Below are 14,768 nucleotides of genomic sequence, written 5' to 3'. Positions count from 1 at the left end.
ATCCGAGCGACGAACAAAGAGACGATTATACATAAACTTTTTTTTTTTCCTGATCATTGCACTCATACGACAGCAATCAGTGTTTGCGTTTAGATACCAATCGACTTGTTTTGCGAGAAATACGTTTAATTTAAATGTAAAGTTTCTTTCGTAAAATAAAATTACTGCGCGTGATAAAATTTTAAAGATTTCACAGGTAAATTTAGCAAGAAAAAATATTTTAAAAATATGCGAATGATAATGTCAACAATCCTTTAGTCTAACCATATTTAAAAAAAAAAATGATTTTAGTAACGTAGCGTAACGATTTTAGTAACGTCACATCAGTGAATACCATCACACTGGGCGTCACATCAGTAAACGTGATTGGCTAGAAAATTATTTTAATTTTTGTCGTGATCGTCGCTTTGCAACTGTCGTACTGTTGTATTTACAGCGTAGTACTAACAAATAACATTTGTGAACCAAACATGTTCCCCTTTGCAGTCTATATTGAAACAAAGACATACAAAATTATTTATTTTTAGAGCAAACATATTTTTCCTTCTAATACATGTATATAGGACTCGTCGAAACTCTACAACAACAAAAAAAAATACTTAAAAGAGTCTGCAAACTTTTAATGCGAGCTGCGTTAATTTTCTGTGAACATCCTCTAATGAGTATAAAACACATTAAAACCCTTCATATTCTTTGTTCAAAGACGTTGCGTTTGTGAGGTAAATAGCTCTTTGTTTCGTTACAACGGCGCGCTTGTCTGAAATGACAACTTTCACGTAGCTTCTGAAACTTCGTGAATTTTTTGAGAATGCCCTCCTTCACCCCCCCCCCTCTTTTGTTTCCTGTTTTTATTTATACATATATAAGTTACAGGTAGCCGCCGGTTTCCCCTAGAGATTGCGAACGTAAAAGTTTTCTTATTCAGAAGCGCGGCAAAGTTTTTTGGGGGAATTCCACGGCGAAAAAACGTGGAACTCTGGGTAAAATAATACAATGCTGCCACGAGCGGGACTTTGAGGATATACTGTGCCCCGTTTTGGAGTCGCGTATTTACATTCCCTCTCAGGGGAAAATGTTTTTACTGTTAGTTTAGAGATAAAAAGTAGCTTTCATAACATTTCGCAACAGAAATAAACAGCTTTGGGGTTTAGGCAAATTTTAAAATTAAAATGTAAATATGTGACCGTCGTATGCGAAGTCTTAGTGGTTCAAAATCGTAGGTATTTATTTTTTTATTTAAAAAAAGTGGTTTTACGTAAAAATACAGAATTGCGATTTCAATACGCTCTTACTTCAGGTGCTGTGTTAAAAATAAAAAATAAAAATAAAAAAATCTTAAAACTATTCTGTATTTTGAGAAACCAAGCACAATTGGTTCAATTCTCTACCGAAAGTGGTCAACCGATTTTTAGGTTTTTATGACTTTTTTTATTATCATTTTAGTAGGCAAAGTTTCTTCAGTATTTTTTTTTTAATCTTGATTAATTTTGACCCACCCAACAACGAAAAAAATTAAAAAAAGCTTCGTCTGTTTTGAAGGGTTTTACTGACGGTGGTAAATCTGTGTACGTTTAACATTAATTAATTAACAAAACATATAAAACAAAAAGTTTGTGTACAGATAAGATCATTTCACCGGGCCATCCAAAAAATGTTGCTAAAACAGTTAACCTAATTTTCTATAAATGTTTAATTTATTGTTATGGGTTGTTATTTCCATCAATTGGTCGAATAATATAATTAATCGTATGTCAGCTATTTATAACCTCTTGTATTCCAAATGGATATTCCTGTAGTGACTGTCTCTTTTTCTTCTTTTTTTTTTGTATGTAGTGCCAAACTATATGATATTATCTTTGAAAGATTTGTGCAATGGGAGTACATGACAACAGCAATTTTTTTGCTTAGTTTGTGTTTTTGTCATTTGTGTTTTGTTGTAGTTTTCTTCTACAGACATACATGAGCATAGCAATGGCGTATGTCCAAAAGCCTACATCAAGCCAAACTATATGAGTTTTTTTTCGTACGGAAAAATTTCTGGAAAAATATAATTACTTATTTTTTCATACTTTTAGAAACTGCAGTAAATTTAAAGACTTTTCAACAAAGAATTCGCCTAAATTAAATGACTAGTTTTTTTGTAATTTTAAATAACTGGGTCTCCTTATAAATCACGTGGTAGCTACTTTGACTTCAGGGTTCTCCTTTCGGTGTCAACAGGGTAAACACACTTGGAGGAAATAATCATGTTTTTTTTTCAGTAGTATTTACCAGTTTTTTAAAGTTTTGCTTGTATACCAAAATTATTATTGTGGATTCATATTTAAAGTAAGTGAACTCAATACTCATAAATTAAATTCACGAAGATATATTTACAAAGATCTCTTGGTAATTAAATTATCCAGGGATCTTTCTAAAGATATCTTCGTGAATTTAAATTTGTAACAAATGTTATTGGTGAAATTAAGGTGAAAATTTTTAACATTGCATAATTTTTTCCCCAGTACCAACCTAGGTTTAGCCATTTTGTGATAAGGTGATATACTTAGATAATACCTAGGACAATCTTTCTGTGCTTTAGTTTGTATGTGTTAAAGAGTGTTTCTTTATACCTACCACTTGTAAAGTTTACTTTGCCATTATACTAGAGTTCAGGTAATAAATTTGAAGTTAAAAATTATGTTTTGAATTGTGGACTAAGCCTATACCCCTTATGAAAATACATTTAGACTTTCTTCAGCCTTAATGGGTCATTTATTTTATTGTAATGTATGAATAAAATGATTAATTTTTTTGTGTGTATGAAAAAGTATAACTCGTAAGAAATTTTCTTGGTTTTGCAAAAATACTTCCGTTGAATTATTGGAAAAAAATTTCCTCTGGAAATTAACATATGCAGTGGTGTCTGGCACTTGAACACGTTAACAAACTAATGATTTTGTTCGTTTGTTTCAGTTCTGGGTGGCCTATGTCCCTTGCGAGTCGCAGAATCTGAACGCGGTGCAGTTGACCTTGGAGCAGATAGACCTGATCAAGAGGCTGATCGACAAGTACCAGCAACACATGCAGTTCGCCTCTTCAACCGAGGGTACGTAAAGTTCGTCAAAACCAACTGTCGCGTTCGTGACGGCGCCGCGCGTCCGTTGTGAATGGTAAATGTTAAATCAGTTGTGAACGGTAAATGTTAAATCAGTTGTGAATGGTAAATGTTAAATCAGTTGTGAATGGTAAATGTTAAATCAGTTGTGAATGGTAAATGTTAAATCAGTTGTGAATGGTAAATGTTAAATCAGTTGTGAATGGTAAATGTTAAATCAGTTGTAAATGGTAAATGTTAAATCAGTTGTGAATGGTAAATGTTAAATCAGTTGTGAATGGTAAATGTTAAATCAGTGGTGAATGGTAAATGTTAAATCAGTTGTGAACGGTAAATGTTAAATCAGTTGTGAATGGTAAATAGTTAAATCAGTAGTGAATGGTAAATGTTAAATCAGTTGTGAACGGTAAATGTTAAATCAGTTGTGAATGGTAAATGTTAAATAAGTTGTGAATGGTAAATGTTAAATCAGTTGTGAATGGTAAATGTTAAATCAGTTGTGAATGGTAAATGTTAAATCAGTTGTGAACGGTAAATGTTAAATCAGTTGTGTACGGTAAATGTTAAATAAGTTGTGAATGGTAAATGTTAAATCAGTTGTGAATGGTAAATGTTAAATCAGTTGTGAATGGTAAATGTTAAATCAGTTGTGAAAGGTAAATGTTAAATCAGTTGTTAACGGTAAATTTTAAATCAGTTGTGAATGTTAAATGTTAAATCAGTTGTGAACGCGGTAAATGTTAAATCAGTTGTGAATGGTAAATGTTAAATAAGTTTTGAATGGTAAATATTAAATCAGTGGTGAATGGTAAATATTAAATCAGTTGAGAAGGTAAATGTTAAATGAGTTGTGAATGGCAAATGTTAAATCAGTTGAGAATGGTAAATGTTAAATGAGTTGTGTAAGCATTGTATTATGTGTAAAACGTCGGTTATGTACTGTGAGAAAAATTTCAGTTGGATATTTAACAGGAAAAAAATTATTATTTACTTTTACAAAAGTTTCCTTTGGAAACCAGCTGCTAAGCAATAGTTTGTAATACTAATACTACAAACAAATATATTGTAACTTTGTACAACACATGACTATGTTTAGTTATGCATATATGAAATACATCTTTCGAGTTCATTCTGAGTATTTCTCACCAAAAATTGGCGCATAATTTTATATTTAAATTCAAGAGTAAATTTAAACAGTGAAAAATTAAATTAAATATTAAAAAAATTAGACTTTATTTTGTCTAAGTATGCTTATTAATGTGCGTAGTTAATACTGGAAAGCTATTCATTGGACGGTTTACAGATAACTTTAACTATTGTCGGTACTGGGACAACTCAAAACATGAACGTGCGGGTACGAATCCGAACCCATAATTACTGCGAATTCTATCATATAGTGGTACAGTTATTTTCATGTAAATGAATACATTTACAAATATATTTAATTTTAATGAATATTTATATTCCACCCTTGCCACGCGCGAAGAATCACCCTTACCACGCGCGATGAACCACCCTTGCCACGCGCGATGAACCGCCCTTACCACGCGCGAAGAACCACCCTTGCCACGCGCGATGAACCACCCTTGCCACGCGCGATGAACCGCCCTCGCCACGCGCGATGAACCGCCCTCGCCACGCGCGATGAACCACCCTTACCACGCGCGATGAACCACCCTTACCACGAACCACCCTTGCCACGCGCGATGAACCGCCCTTACCACGCGCGATGAACCGCCCTTACCACGCGCGATGAACCACCCTTGCCACGCGCGAAGAACCACCCTCGCCACGCGCGATGAACCGCCCTCGCCACGCGCGAAGAACCACCCTCGCCACGCGCGATGAACCACCCTCGCCACGCGCGATGAACCACCCTCGCCACGCGCGATGAACCACCCTCGCCACGCGTGATGAACCACCCTCGCCACGCGCGATGAACCGCCCTTGCCACGCGCGATGAACCACCCTCGCCACGCGCGATGAACCAGCCTTGCCACGCGCGAAGAACCACCCTCGCCACGCGCGATGAACCGCCCTTGCCACGCGCGAAGAACCACCCTCGCCACGCGCGAAGAACCACCCTCGCCACGCGCGATGAACCACCCTTGCCACGCGCGATAAACCGCCCTCGCCACGCGCGATGAACCACCCTCGCCACGCGCGAAGAACCACCCTCGCCACGCGCGATGAACCGCCCTCACCACGCGCGATGAACCGCCCTCACCACGCGCGAAGAACCACCCTCGCCACGCGCGAAGAACCACCCTCGCCACGCGCGATGAACCACCCTCGCCACGCGCGATGAACCACCCTCGCCACGCGCGATGAACCGCCCTCACCACGCGCGATGAACCGCCCTCACCACGCGCGAAGAACCACCCTCGCCACGCGCGAAGAACCACCCTCGCCACGCGCGAAGAACCACCCTCGCCACGCGCGATGAACCGCCCTCACCACGCGCGATGAACCACCCTCGCCACGCGCGATGAACCGCCCTCACCACGCGCGATGAACCGCCCTCACCACGCGCGATGAACCACCCTCGCCACGCGCGAAGAACCACCCTCGCCACGCGCGATGAACCACCCTCGCCACGCGCGAAGAACCACCCTCGCCACGCGCGATGAACCGCCCTCACCACGCGCGATGAACCGCCCTCACCACGCGCGAAGAACCACCCTCGCCACGCGCGAAGAACCACCCTTGCCACGCGCGATGAACCGCCCTCGCCACGCGCGATGAACCACCCTCGCCACGCGCGATGAACCACCCTCGCCACGCGCGATGAACCATCCTTGCCACGCGCGATGAACTTGCGTACTCAGCTGTTCCGCAACCATTATGCTGCTCTGCCCAATTGTGCTGAAGAGACCAATGGTTAAATCACGTGTTAATACGAAACACTTGTAATGATTTCCTCTCGACGCGACGGTTTTCCCACGTAAAAACCTACGTCACGGGTCACCGCCGCTGATGCCACTTTTTTGAGGTTTTGATCTGAATTTAATACAAGTTGCGTAACACGGACTATAAGTTAAAATATCCACGTTGATGTTGGAAGGAGAACGGTGATCCTGGGAGGGAAATTAGTCTGGAGGGTTTGCTGAATATTGAGCTCGTTTGGCACCCCTCGACAGTGATTTTTTTTTCCAGGGTGGGTGGAGGTGTCGGCTCGAAGTCCGGTGTGAGTGTTCGCGTCCGAGAGAGGACCGTATTGTGTTTTAGTGGAGGGGGGGGAGGGAGGGTGGTGTGATGTGGTCCGGTAGCGGTCCGCTCCAGGAATGACAATGGCCCGCGCAAGAGGTGTGAGTTTACACCGGCCGGCGAGTTTAGTGGGTTTGCCTACCCCCCGAAAGTGGGGTGGAAAGGGGGTGTGAGCTTGGTTTGGTTTGTTTGCGGTTGTGCACACCTATTCTCACCTCCCCCCACCCCCCTCCACCACTCCTCCTCCTCTTCCCGACGTCAATTCTGAAAGCCCCTTACACCCGGAGCCCGCGCGCTCTGGAGACAGCTGAGGAAATTGAATGCCGTGATGACGCCGTCTCTCTTCCTTCTCTCTCTCTCTCTCTCTCTCTCTCTCTCTCCTCGTTATCTTTCTCTCTTCCCTCCACCCGAATTCACCGTCGGGCCGAACGTCCCTTTCGTTGTTGCCCACACAGTTTTATTGGAGCGCAACGTAGCAGACACGGTAAATAGCCAGGATATATTTTGCGTGTCGCCAGTATTGGTTATCCATTTCGTCTACCTACCCCCATCCCTCCTCCCTCACTCAATCCCTTTTTTTTTTTTTTACTAACCCTTCATGAGCCCGACAGTCCAATTTTTCGCACCAGAGCGGGTCGCTATTGAGACACTTCGCGTGTCTCATGTGATTATGTTTAGTGTTTATTATGTTTAATTATAATTTTAACGTAATTTTTTGAAGTAATGTTTTAATATTTATTTTTATATACGTCTTTACTAGTTTTAGTTAATATTTAATCAAGTACTGTGGTTTACCGTGCGGCCATTGACCCCCTGCTGAATGGACTTGTCCACCCATGAGAGAGGGGGAAATTAGCGGAGGGAGTTGGCTGACGTCACGGCAGTGTGACGTATGCGGCGAGCGAACTTTTTTGGACACTTGGCAGTCGGAGTTCAGTAAGAGAACCTTGCGGGCGTTGACCGAGGGCGTGTCGAGTCGTGAATATGGTTCCCCAGGGAGTGCACGGGAGTTGGGAACACTATCCATACTTAGTGATGATCGGTTAACCATGGACATGGCTACGCGGAGTTATCGTCGCCGCGGCCCGCATCAGATGCATAATATTTCTTATAATTTGGAATGTACGGGAACGTATTTCGCATCAACAATTTTAAACTTTTTCGCAAGTCGCGAGTGTCAATCCACCACGTCCCGAAGTGCGTCGACCGGGACCATTTGACCGTGCAACAGGTGTGATCTACGCGCAGTCTACAGCCCGGGTACCCGAGGCACGACAGCTTGGTAAATATGTACTGCACGGCGAGCACCAATGTAAGTAGAACTTTAATTTATTAATGGTGAAAGAAGAGGTTGTTTTTGGGATGGTCACCAAGATTTCGTATGGACTCCCCCCTCCCCTCCCTCGCGCGGCGATGAAGGACAGACTTAGACTTATGCGATGGCAAGGTTTTTGTGCCGCAGCTAACGTGATCGCTACGGCCGGGCGTCACGTATAGCATTTGTAAATTTTATGTCTTTTTTTTATATATATTTTATTTCCCTTGTTGGTACATCATGTATTCTTATTTACCGGGAATAAATTTAAATGTTTGCATATAATATAATTGGTTTGAAAACTGCAATAACCTACTGCACACCCAATCAAACTGGTAATTTAGTTTTGCGTCTCTACTGCGTTTACGCAAGTAACCTTGGCGAAGTCAAGGTCAGCGAGGTTGAAAAATAATGCTTGTAACTGGCGGTGCAGGTAGAGATGGACGTGGGCTGTTTGCCCCCGCACGGGGAAATTTTTTACACCCCACACTATCTAAACGGTGCTGTAAATGAAAGCTTGAACTTAAGAGGGGATATTTTTCTTTTCTTTTAAGGTTTATATGTGTTTCGCGGTGTCCAACTTACAGGCTTTTCTATTGTTATTTTTGACGTGACAACGTCCAATAAATCGATGAACGCCGGCTGCACGCACGAAAAAGTATCCCGTAAAGCACATTGTCCCGTTACGCTGTGGCCCGTTACGCTCATTGTACGCTTGCGCCGCATCTATCTCTCTTCCACTCGATTGGAACAACCATAGATTTGACTTTTTCGAGGCACATTAAACTTAAAACACTTCCATTCGTTTCCTACTTTTCCTATCATCGTCCTTTCCTTAACATAATAACACAGATTGGAAGAAGTTAAATAGCAAACATGTATAAAAGTTATAGTTAAAATAATCTCTTCGTTAAAGTAATAAACATATTTGAATTAATGAGTGCAAATAAAAGTAAATTTATCAATTAACACTCCTTCTTTGTATCCATACAAAATAGTGATAATTCAATAAAAATGATTCAATTTTATTCATAAAAGTATGCAATCATTTCATCAATGTTTTGTTATGACGTTGTCACGTTAAACCATCGTCCGTAAACCGACTTTACAGACAACCAATTTTTATTTTTTTAATGGTATGTTCGAGCGTGCGTCTTCAGGTGGAGCTGAGATCTAACATTTGTGAGAGAGAGAAAAACCTATAGCGCGGGTTCTGAACCACGACTTTCCGAATGTGATTAGGAAACAGGTCTCACCAGAAGTGTAAGATCATTACAAATTTATTTTATTAATATTTGGTTCTAAATTTATGATAAAATTTTATTCTTAACTTCGTTAAACCTTTTTTTCAAAACTGTTATGCAATGGCTTTAGACACCTAGTCAGCCAGTTTAATGAAAACAAAAATAAGAAAATATAAGAATTTTTTTTTCTTAAACTGCTTTAACGTTTACATATCTTTACTTAATAAATTACGATATCTAAAACAAATCGAAGTATTTTTGCGAGATATATTATTGACCAAAATTTTGGTTCTTTGTCTGTCGGTCTAGTGCCTGTTGGTTAAATGACTTTCGGCTCCACAGATTTAAATACATGTTGGTCTTTAGGTTCTCAGAACTATTAAGTAACACTTATTCTATCATAGAGCCATCTATAAACGTTATTTATTCAATTTAACTCATAGAAAATTATAAAATTAAGTATGTTAATTAACAGATTTATCTTACGTTTCATTAGTTAATTTACGTCATGGAGTCATCTAAGTAAGTTTTATATGCTTTAACAAACAGAATTAAAACTCAATTTGGAATTATTATTTTTAATATTTTAAAATATTTAATAACTATTTCAATGGTTATTACAATTTATAATTGTCATTCATTGATATTTATCGAGATTCTCCCACTAATTAAACGTATGAGGTAAATGGCAAATATTTGTAAATCATTCTTAAAATATAAAGATAATTGCTTAATTATTTAATCCAAAGAAAGAAAAGAACTATGCTTTTAAAAAAAAAGTACTGGAAAAACTTCAAACGGATCATTTGTCATGTAATGTTAAAGTTATACCTAGTTAAACATTATTTTTGAAAAATAGTTTATTTTCTAGTCTATAGTAAAGGGGTTAAAACGATACGATTATCATTAAGATAATAACTTATGCAGTGTATGTCTGTAATCTTTGCTTTGTTCATAATAAGTCTAAGTGAGAATATACTCCTTCCTCCCCCCTCCCCCAATTCACTCCACACCAAAACAAAGTTTTCTATCTGGATAACCACTTTTTTTGGCTATGGTAAATTTTGGCTCTGATTCCTTATTGGTGTGTTGTTAACATCTTTGATTAACGTTATGTGGGGAAGTAATAAATGGGCAATCCTTTCATTTCTGTTTAATGTTATCATTAATTGGTTTTATTTAACATTATTTGCGTTACTTACCGATACGCCCTCGTAGTTTCCTTGCGCAAGTTTCCACTGTCGGAGGTTCGCCTGTATGTAGGACGGTTTACACACGGTTTAGCTTATACGTGCGGAGTTGGTTGTTTTTTTTTCTGTTTTGGTGGTAGTAGTGGTCAGAAAGGTTTTTTTTTTCATTCAAGTATTTTGCATTTCATGTTCCGCACAGGGTTGAAGATAGTACGTTCGATACGGCATGGTCCTTTTTTTCCCCCTCTATTTCCGTGTTATGTTGTCACGTCGCATTCGCATGGAACTGATAACCATCTTTTCATTTTCGTTGTTTTTGTTGTTGTTGTTGGAAGCCATTCGAGGGCGCGGCGGTGATTGTGTTTTCTTTTTCTCTGTCTCATTTTGGTTTGGTTATTCCAGGGGTTACTACAGTCTGTAAGTAGCCCACAATTGTTTCCCTAAAGGGCAACTCCCCCCCCCCCCTCCCCAGGCCAAATCAGGTTCTACAATGGCAGGGAAACGTAAAAACGGATTACGGAACCACACGAGATTTGCGTTCCACTATCAGTCTGTCGCTCTCAAAATGCACGAAAAACGTTTTTAAAAAAATCATCCAATCCAATCATATTGAGCTTTATGATATCAAAAAATTAATTTAATTGAAAATAATTGAGATCCATTAACAAAACACGTTCATGATTTATGTATAAAATAAAAGTAAACTACAAAATAATGACAGAACACTAGATATTTTTGGATATGACCCCATTTTTTAAATTTTTAGAAATGTAAGCAAACGTGGCTACCAACGCAAGCATTGTGCAGCAATATTCGCAAATCTTGCCATAGTTATCAGACGCGGAAACCAGTGCGCCTTGTGATTAGTCCACCCGCCTCGCAGCGGCGTCATGAGGGAGAGAGTGAGATACCGGCGCTGGCCCTGTACCTCTATTCACTGGCGACTAAACTTCTTCGAAGAAGGCATCGAGAAGCTTGCGTCACGATATGGCAAATGCCTCAGTTGTTTTGTCGATTATTAGAGCCACGGAATTTTCGCGCATTCATTTAGTCGCAAGCTAGAATGCAAACCTCCAACACTGTCGCACTGTGTTCATGATTGGACCGCAGCTATCTGGACACGCCCCTCTACGACCGTGAGCCAACGACGCCCAGCTAGGAGAAAAGTAAGCGAATCAGGTAGTGCCAAATAACAAGGATAAAAATGTTCTCGCTAAGAAATCAACCAATGGGAAAGTAAACATGGGTCGAGCACACCTATAACTTTGAATTCTATCCTGAGGCCAGAGGAATCCGCGAAATTTCCGGGACTAGCGATTATATATAAAAAATAAGTAATACCCTGCTGAACGTTTGGTGGTAAAATTATAATGCTATGTAAATATGAATGTTTTATAGCACATTGGAGGTTTTAAAAAAACCAGTACATTTATATACGAGGGTAATTTTTTTATCAACCTCCGATCGGCTGTAATAAAAAAACGGGAATGAATTGGGAAATTATATTAATGTCAAAAGAAACGTACATCTTTACTCTATTTTTTCACATAATCACCGTGCAGATTGAGGCATTTGTCGTACCGATGCACCAGCTTTCCAATACCCTCTGCATAAAATGATGCCTCCTGCCTATTCAGCCACATTTTAACAGTGCCCTGCAGTGTGATTACAGTTTCATTTCTCCATGGCATGCCCATTAATCGATACCCTAATCGCTCGTACACGAATCGACACGTCTCGTAGTGTTTACCCCCTTCCACCAACCATGTGGAGGGGCCAGCTCACACCTCAGTTGAAGCTTGGTTATGGGAATGTCAACATGGCTGCAACGATAAACTGTACGGCGAAATGCGAGCTGCGTGGAGTCATCCGTTTCTTACAGGCAGAAGGGAACACTGCAGAGCACTGTTAAAACGTGGCTGAATAGGCAGGAGGCATCATTTTATGCAGAGGGTATTGGAAAGCTGGTGCATCGGTACGACAAATGCCTCAATCTGCACGGTGATTATGTGGAAAAATAGAGTAAAGATGTACGTTTCTTTTGACATTAAAATCATTTCCCGATTCATTCCCGTTTTTTTTATTACAGCCGATCGGAGGTTGAAACAAAAAATAACCCTCGTATATACATATTTTTTACAGAGATCGTGGAGGCGCACAACGGAAGGAGGATAGCGAGCCTGATCGGCGTGGAGGGAGGACACAGCATCGGCAACTCGCTGGCCATCCTCAGGATCCTGTACGACCTCGGGGTCCGCTACATGACGCTCACTCACACCTGCGACACGCCTTGGTGAGTCAGCGCCGTCTCTAGCAGCTCGCGCCGGCGACTATCAGCTCGCGACGCTAAGTTCTCACACGCCACGTTGCTTCTTGACGTGACAACGTCTAATGAATCGATGAACGGCGGCTGCACGCACGGAAAAAGTGTCCCGTTACGCTCATTGTACGCTTGCGCCGCATCTATCTCTCTTCCGCTCGATTGGAACAACCATCGATTTGACTTTTTTCGAGGCACATAAAACTTGAAACACTCCCATTCGTTTCCTACTTTTTCCTATCATCGTCCTATCCTTAACAGAATATGACACAGATTGGTAGAAGTTAAATAGCAAACATGTATAAAAGTTATAGTTAAAATAATCTCTTCGTTAAAGTAATAAACATAATTGAGTTAATGAGTGCAAATAAAAGTAAATTTATCAATTACATTGTAGATTTCATTTCACTCCTTCTTTGTATCCATACAAAATAGTGATAATTCAAAAAAAATTATTCAATTTTATTCATGAAAGTGTGCAATAATTTCATCAATGTTTTGTAATGACGTTGTCACGTTAAACTATCGTCCGTAAACCGATTTTACAGACAGCCAATTTTTTTTTTTTTTTTTAATAATTTTCATTTTCATCGAAGCGGTTTCGGTACATAGCTTAAAATTTTAGTCTGCAAAAAGAATGATTCCATATTCGACGTAGCTGCCCCGGTAGTGAATTCTTGTGATGGGTTTGTAAACTGCCTGTGATTTACGTCGAGAAATTTAGTTGAAAACACAATTTATATATATATTGAACGCGCTTGGCATTATTTCAAAATATTAAACTTTACATATCGCGTTCAATTTTCGTATTATAGGTGTATTTCCTACATGATAAAAACATGAATTTGCTCGTTACCAAGGTTAGATGTTACATATCACTGGCAAGTACTGAAAAACTCGCTCTTTTATTTTTTTTGTATTTGTGTTGATGAGGCGGTATGAATGGTATCTGCGACGCTCGCTAGTGCTTTTTAGTGCATAATCGTCTCTAAGCGCAATGCTGTGGACCGGCGCGCAGTTGCGTAGGGCAAATTTTATCAGGAGGCTTCAAGTTATCATAGCAAACAAATAGCTTATTACGTTTGACAGATTGGTACAGTGTTCTTTGTACACCATTAGTAGAGACAGGAAATATTCGCGGATTCATTTCCAGATATGCTAAATTTCAAATAATCATATCGTTGTGCTTCTTCTGCTATTGGTTCACTATTAATACGTAGGACTCTTGGCCAATTAGAGACCGTCAGTCAAAGAAGTCTCCAATCACAAGTTACCCACTTGAGACGCCTCAAAATTCAGCACCCAATGAACAGGCGCCGTTTGCCCAAGTAGGCAGAGGATAGTGGAGCCTATCCTGAAGGTCACTGAACTCGCGAATTTTTCCAGTCTCTAACCATTAGGACGTCCGAAATTCCATGCCTGCGAACAGTAGATGTATTGATGAAGTAATTTCCACACTGCTCTTTGCTCTGATGCTTGGAAGACATTCTGTGCCTCCAACATCGTCGCCGACGAATCCACCAAAGTTGATGTCATTTGAGGAATCTAAATCTCCTCGGCTGAACACTTTGCAGGTGTTAAATTCTCCTCAGTCGTTGGAACCGACTCCTACTTAATGGGTTCTTGATCCAGAACCGTTATTTACTGGCCTATCACTAGGGGCAGGCATTTTTCGTGAAAAGATCTGAACAATTATTAGACCTCAACAAGGTATACCCGCACCTTTGGTTTCTTCCTTGTGATTGGCGGCCTTCTACGAGAGAAATCGTTGCCTTATTTGACCGAGCTACTCAGGACGCGTTTGCTACCGCACTGAATCACTGTGATTGGTGTTGTTACAATCTATATGTACCTGGGAGAAACTCACCCAATCACGAAATACAGACGATGCTATAGTGTTTTGACTTTCATCTAGTCTCGAAATCTTTTCGCGAAATCTGCAGGCCCCTACCTATCACTGTTCTCACCTTGACGTTGGAGTTGTGGAACTTCCTGTTTAAAATCTGGTCGAAATAAACTTAAGCATTTAATGGATTTCACCCTATACCTACTGCATCATCAGTCAGTTTATCTACTGTTTTCACTGAATAATTTATGCGTTAGTAAAGATCGCATGCTCTCACGGCCATTGTCTGCATTTTCTTGGCTTCTGGGTGTAGGCCGTGTCAGGTAATTGTCTTGCGACGTTTCGGCAGTCATTGCAGCTGCCATCATCAAGTCAAGTCTACCTGACGATGACAGCTGCAATTACTGCCGAAACGTCGCAAGACAATTACCTGACACGGCCCTGCACCCAGAAGCCAAGAAAATGCAATTTATGCGTGTTGAAATCAACAGTTTTAAACATTCTTGAGGCGTTTCCAATATTTAGCAGTCTTGTAAGGACTTATTGCTT

At 40.4% G+C, this 14,768-nt stretch overlaps 1 protein-coding gene across 1 annotated transcript in view; it reads left to right on the top strand.

Moving 5' to 3' along the window:
* LOC134541121 (dipeptidase 1-like) overlaps positions 1 to 14,768 on the top strand; it is a 175,703-nt gene that overhangs the window by 136,120 nt on the left and 24,815 nt on the right. Inside the window, exons 4-5 of the mRNA XM_063384303.1 lie at positions 2,956 to 3,088; positions 12,196 to 12,346. Of these exons, the coding sequence (XP_063240373.1) occupies positions 2,956 to 3,088; positions 12,196 to 12,346 (284 nt within the window). The remainder of the gene's footprint in view (positions 1 to 2,955; positions 3,089 to 12,195; positions 12,347 to 14,768) is intronic.

The sequence above is a fragment of the Bacillus rossius genome, chromosome 18 (assembly GCF_032445375.1).
Source record: "Bacillus rossius redtenbacheri isolate Brsri chromosome 18, Brsri_v3, whole genome shotgun sequence".
Classification (NCBI taxonomy): domain Eukaryota; kingdom Metazoa; phylum Arthropoda; class Insecta; order Phasmatodea; family Bacillidae; genus Bacillus; species Bacillus rossius.
This window is presented reverse-complemented; position numbering and strand designations above follow the sequence as displayed.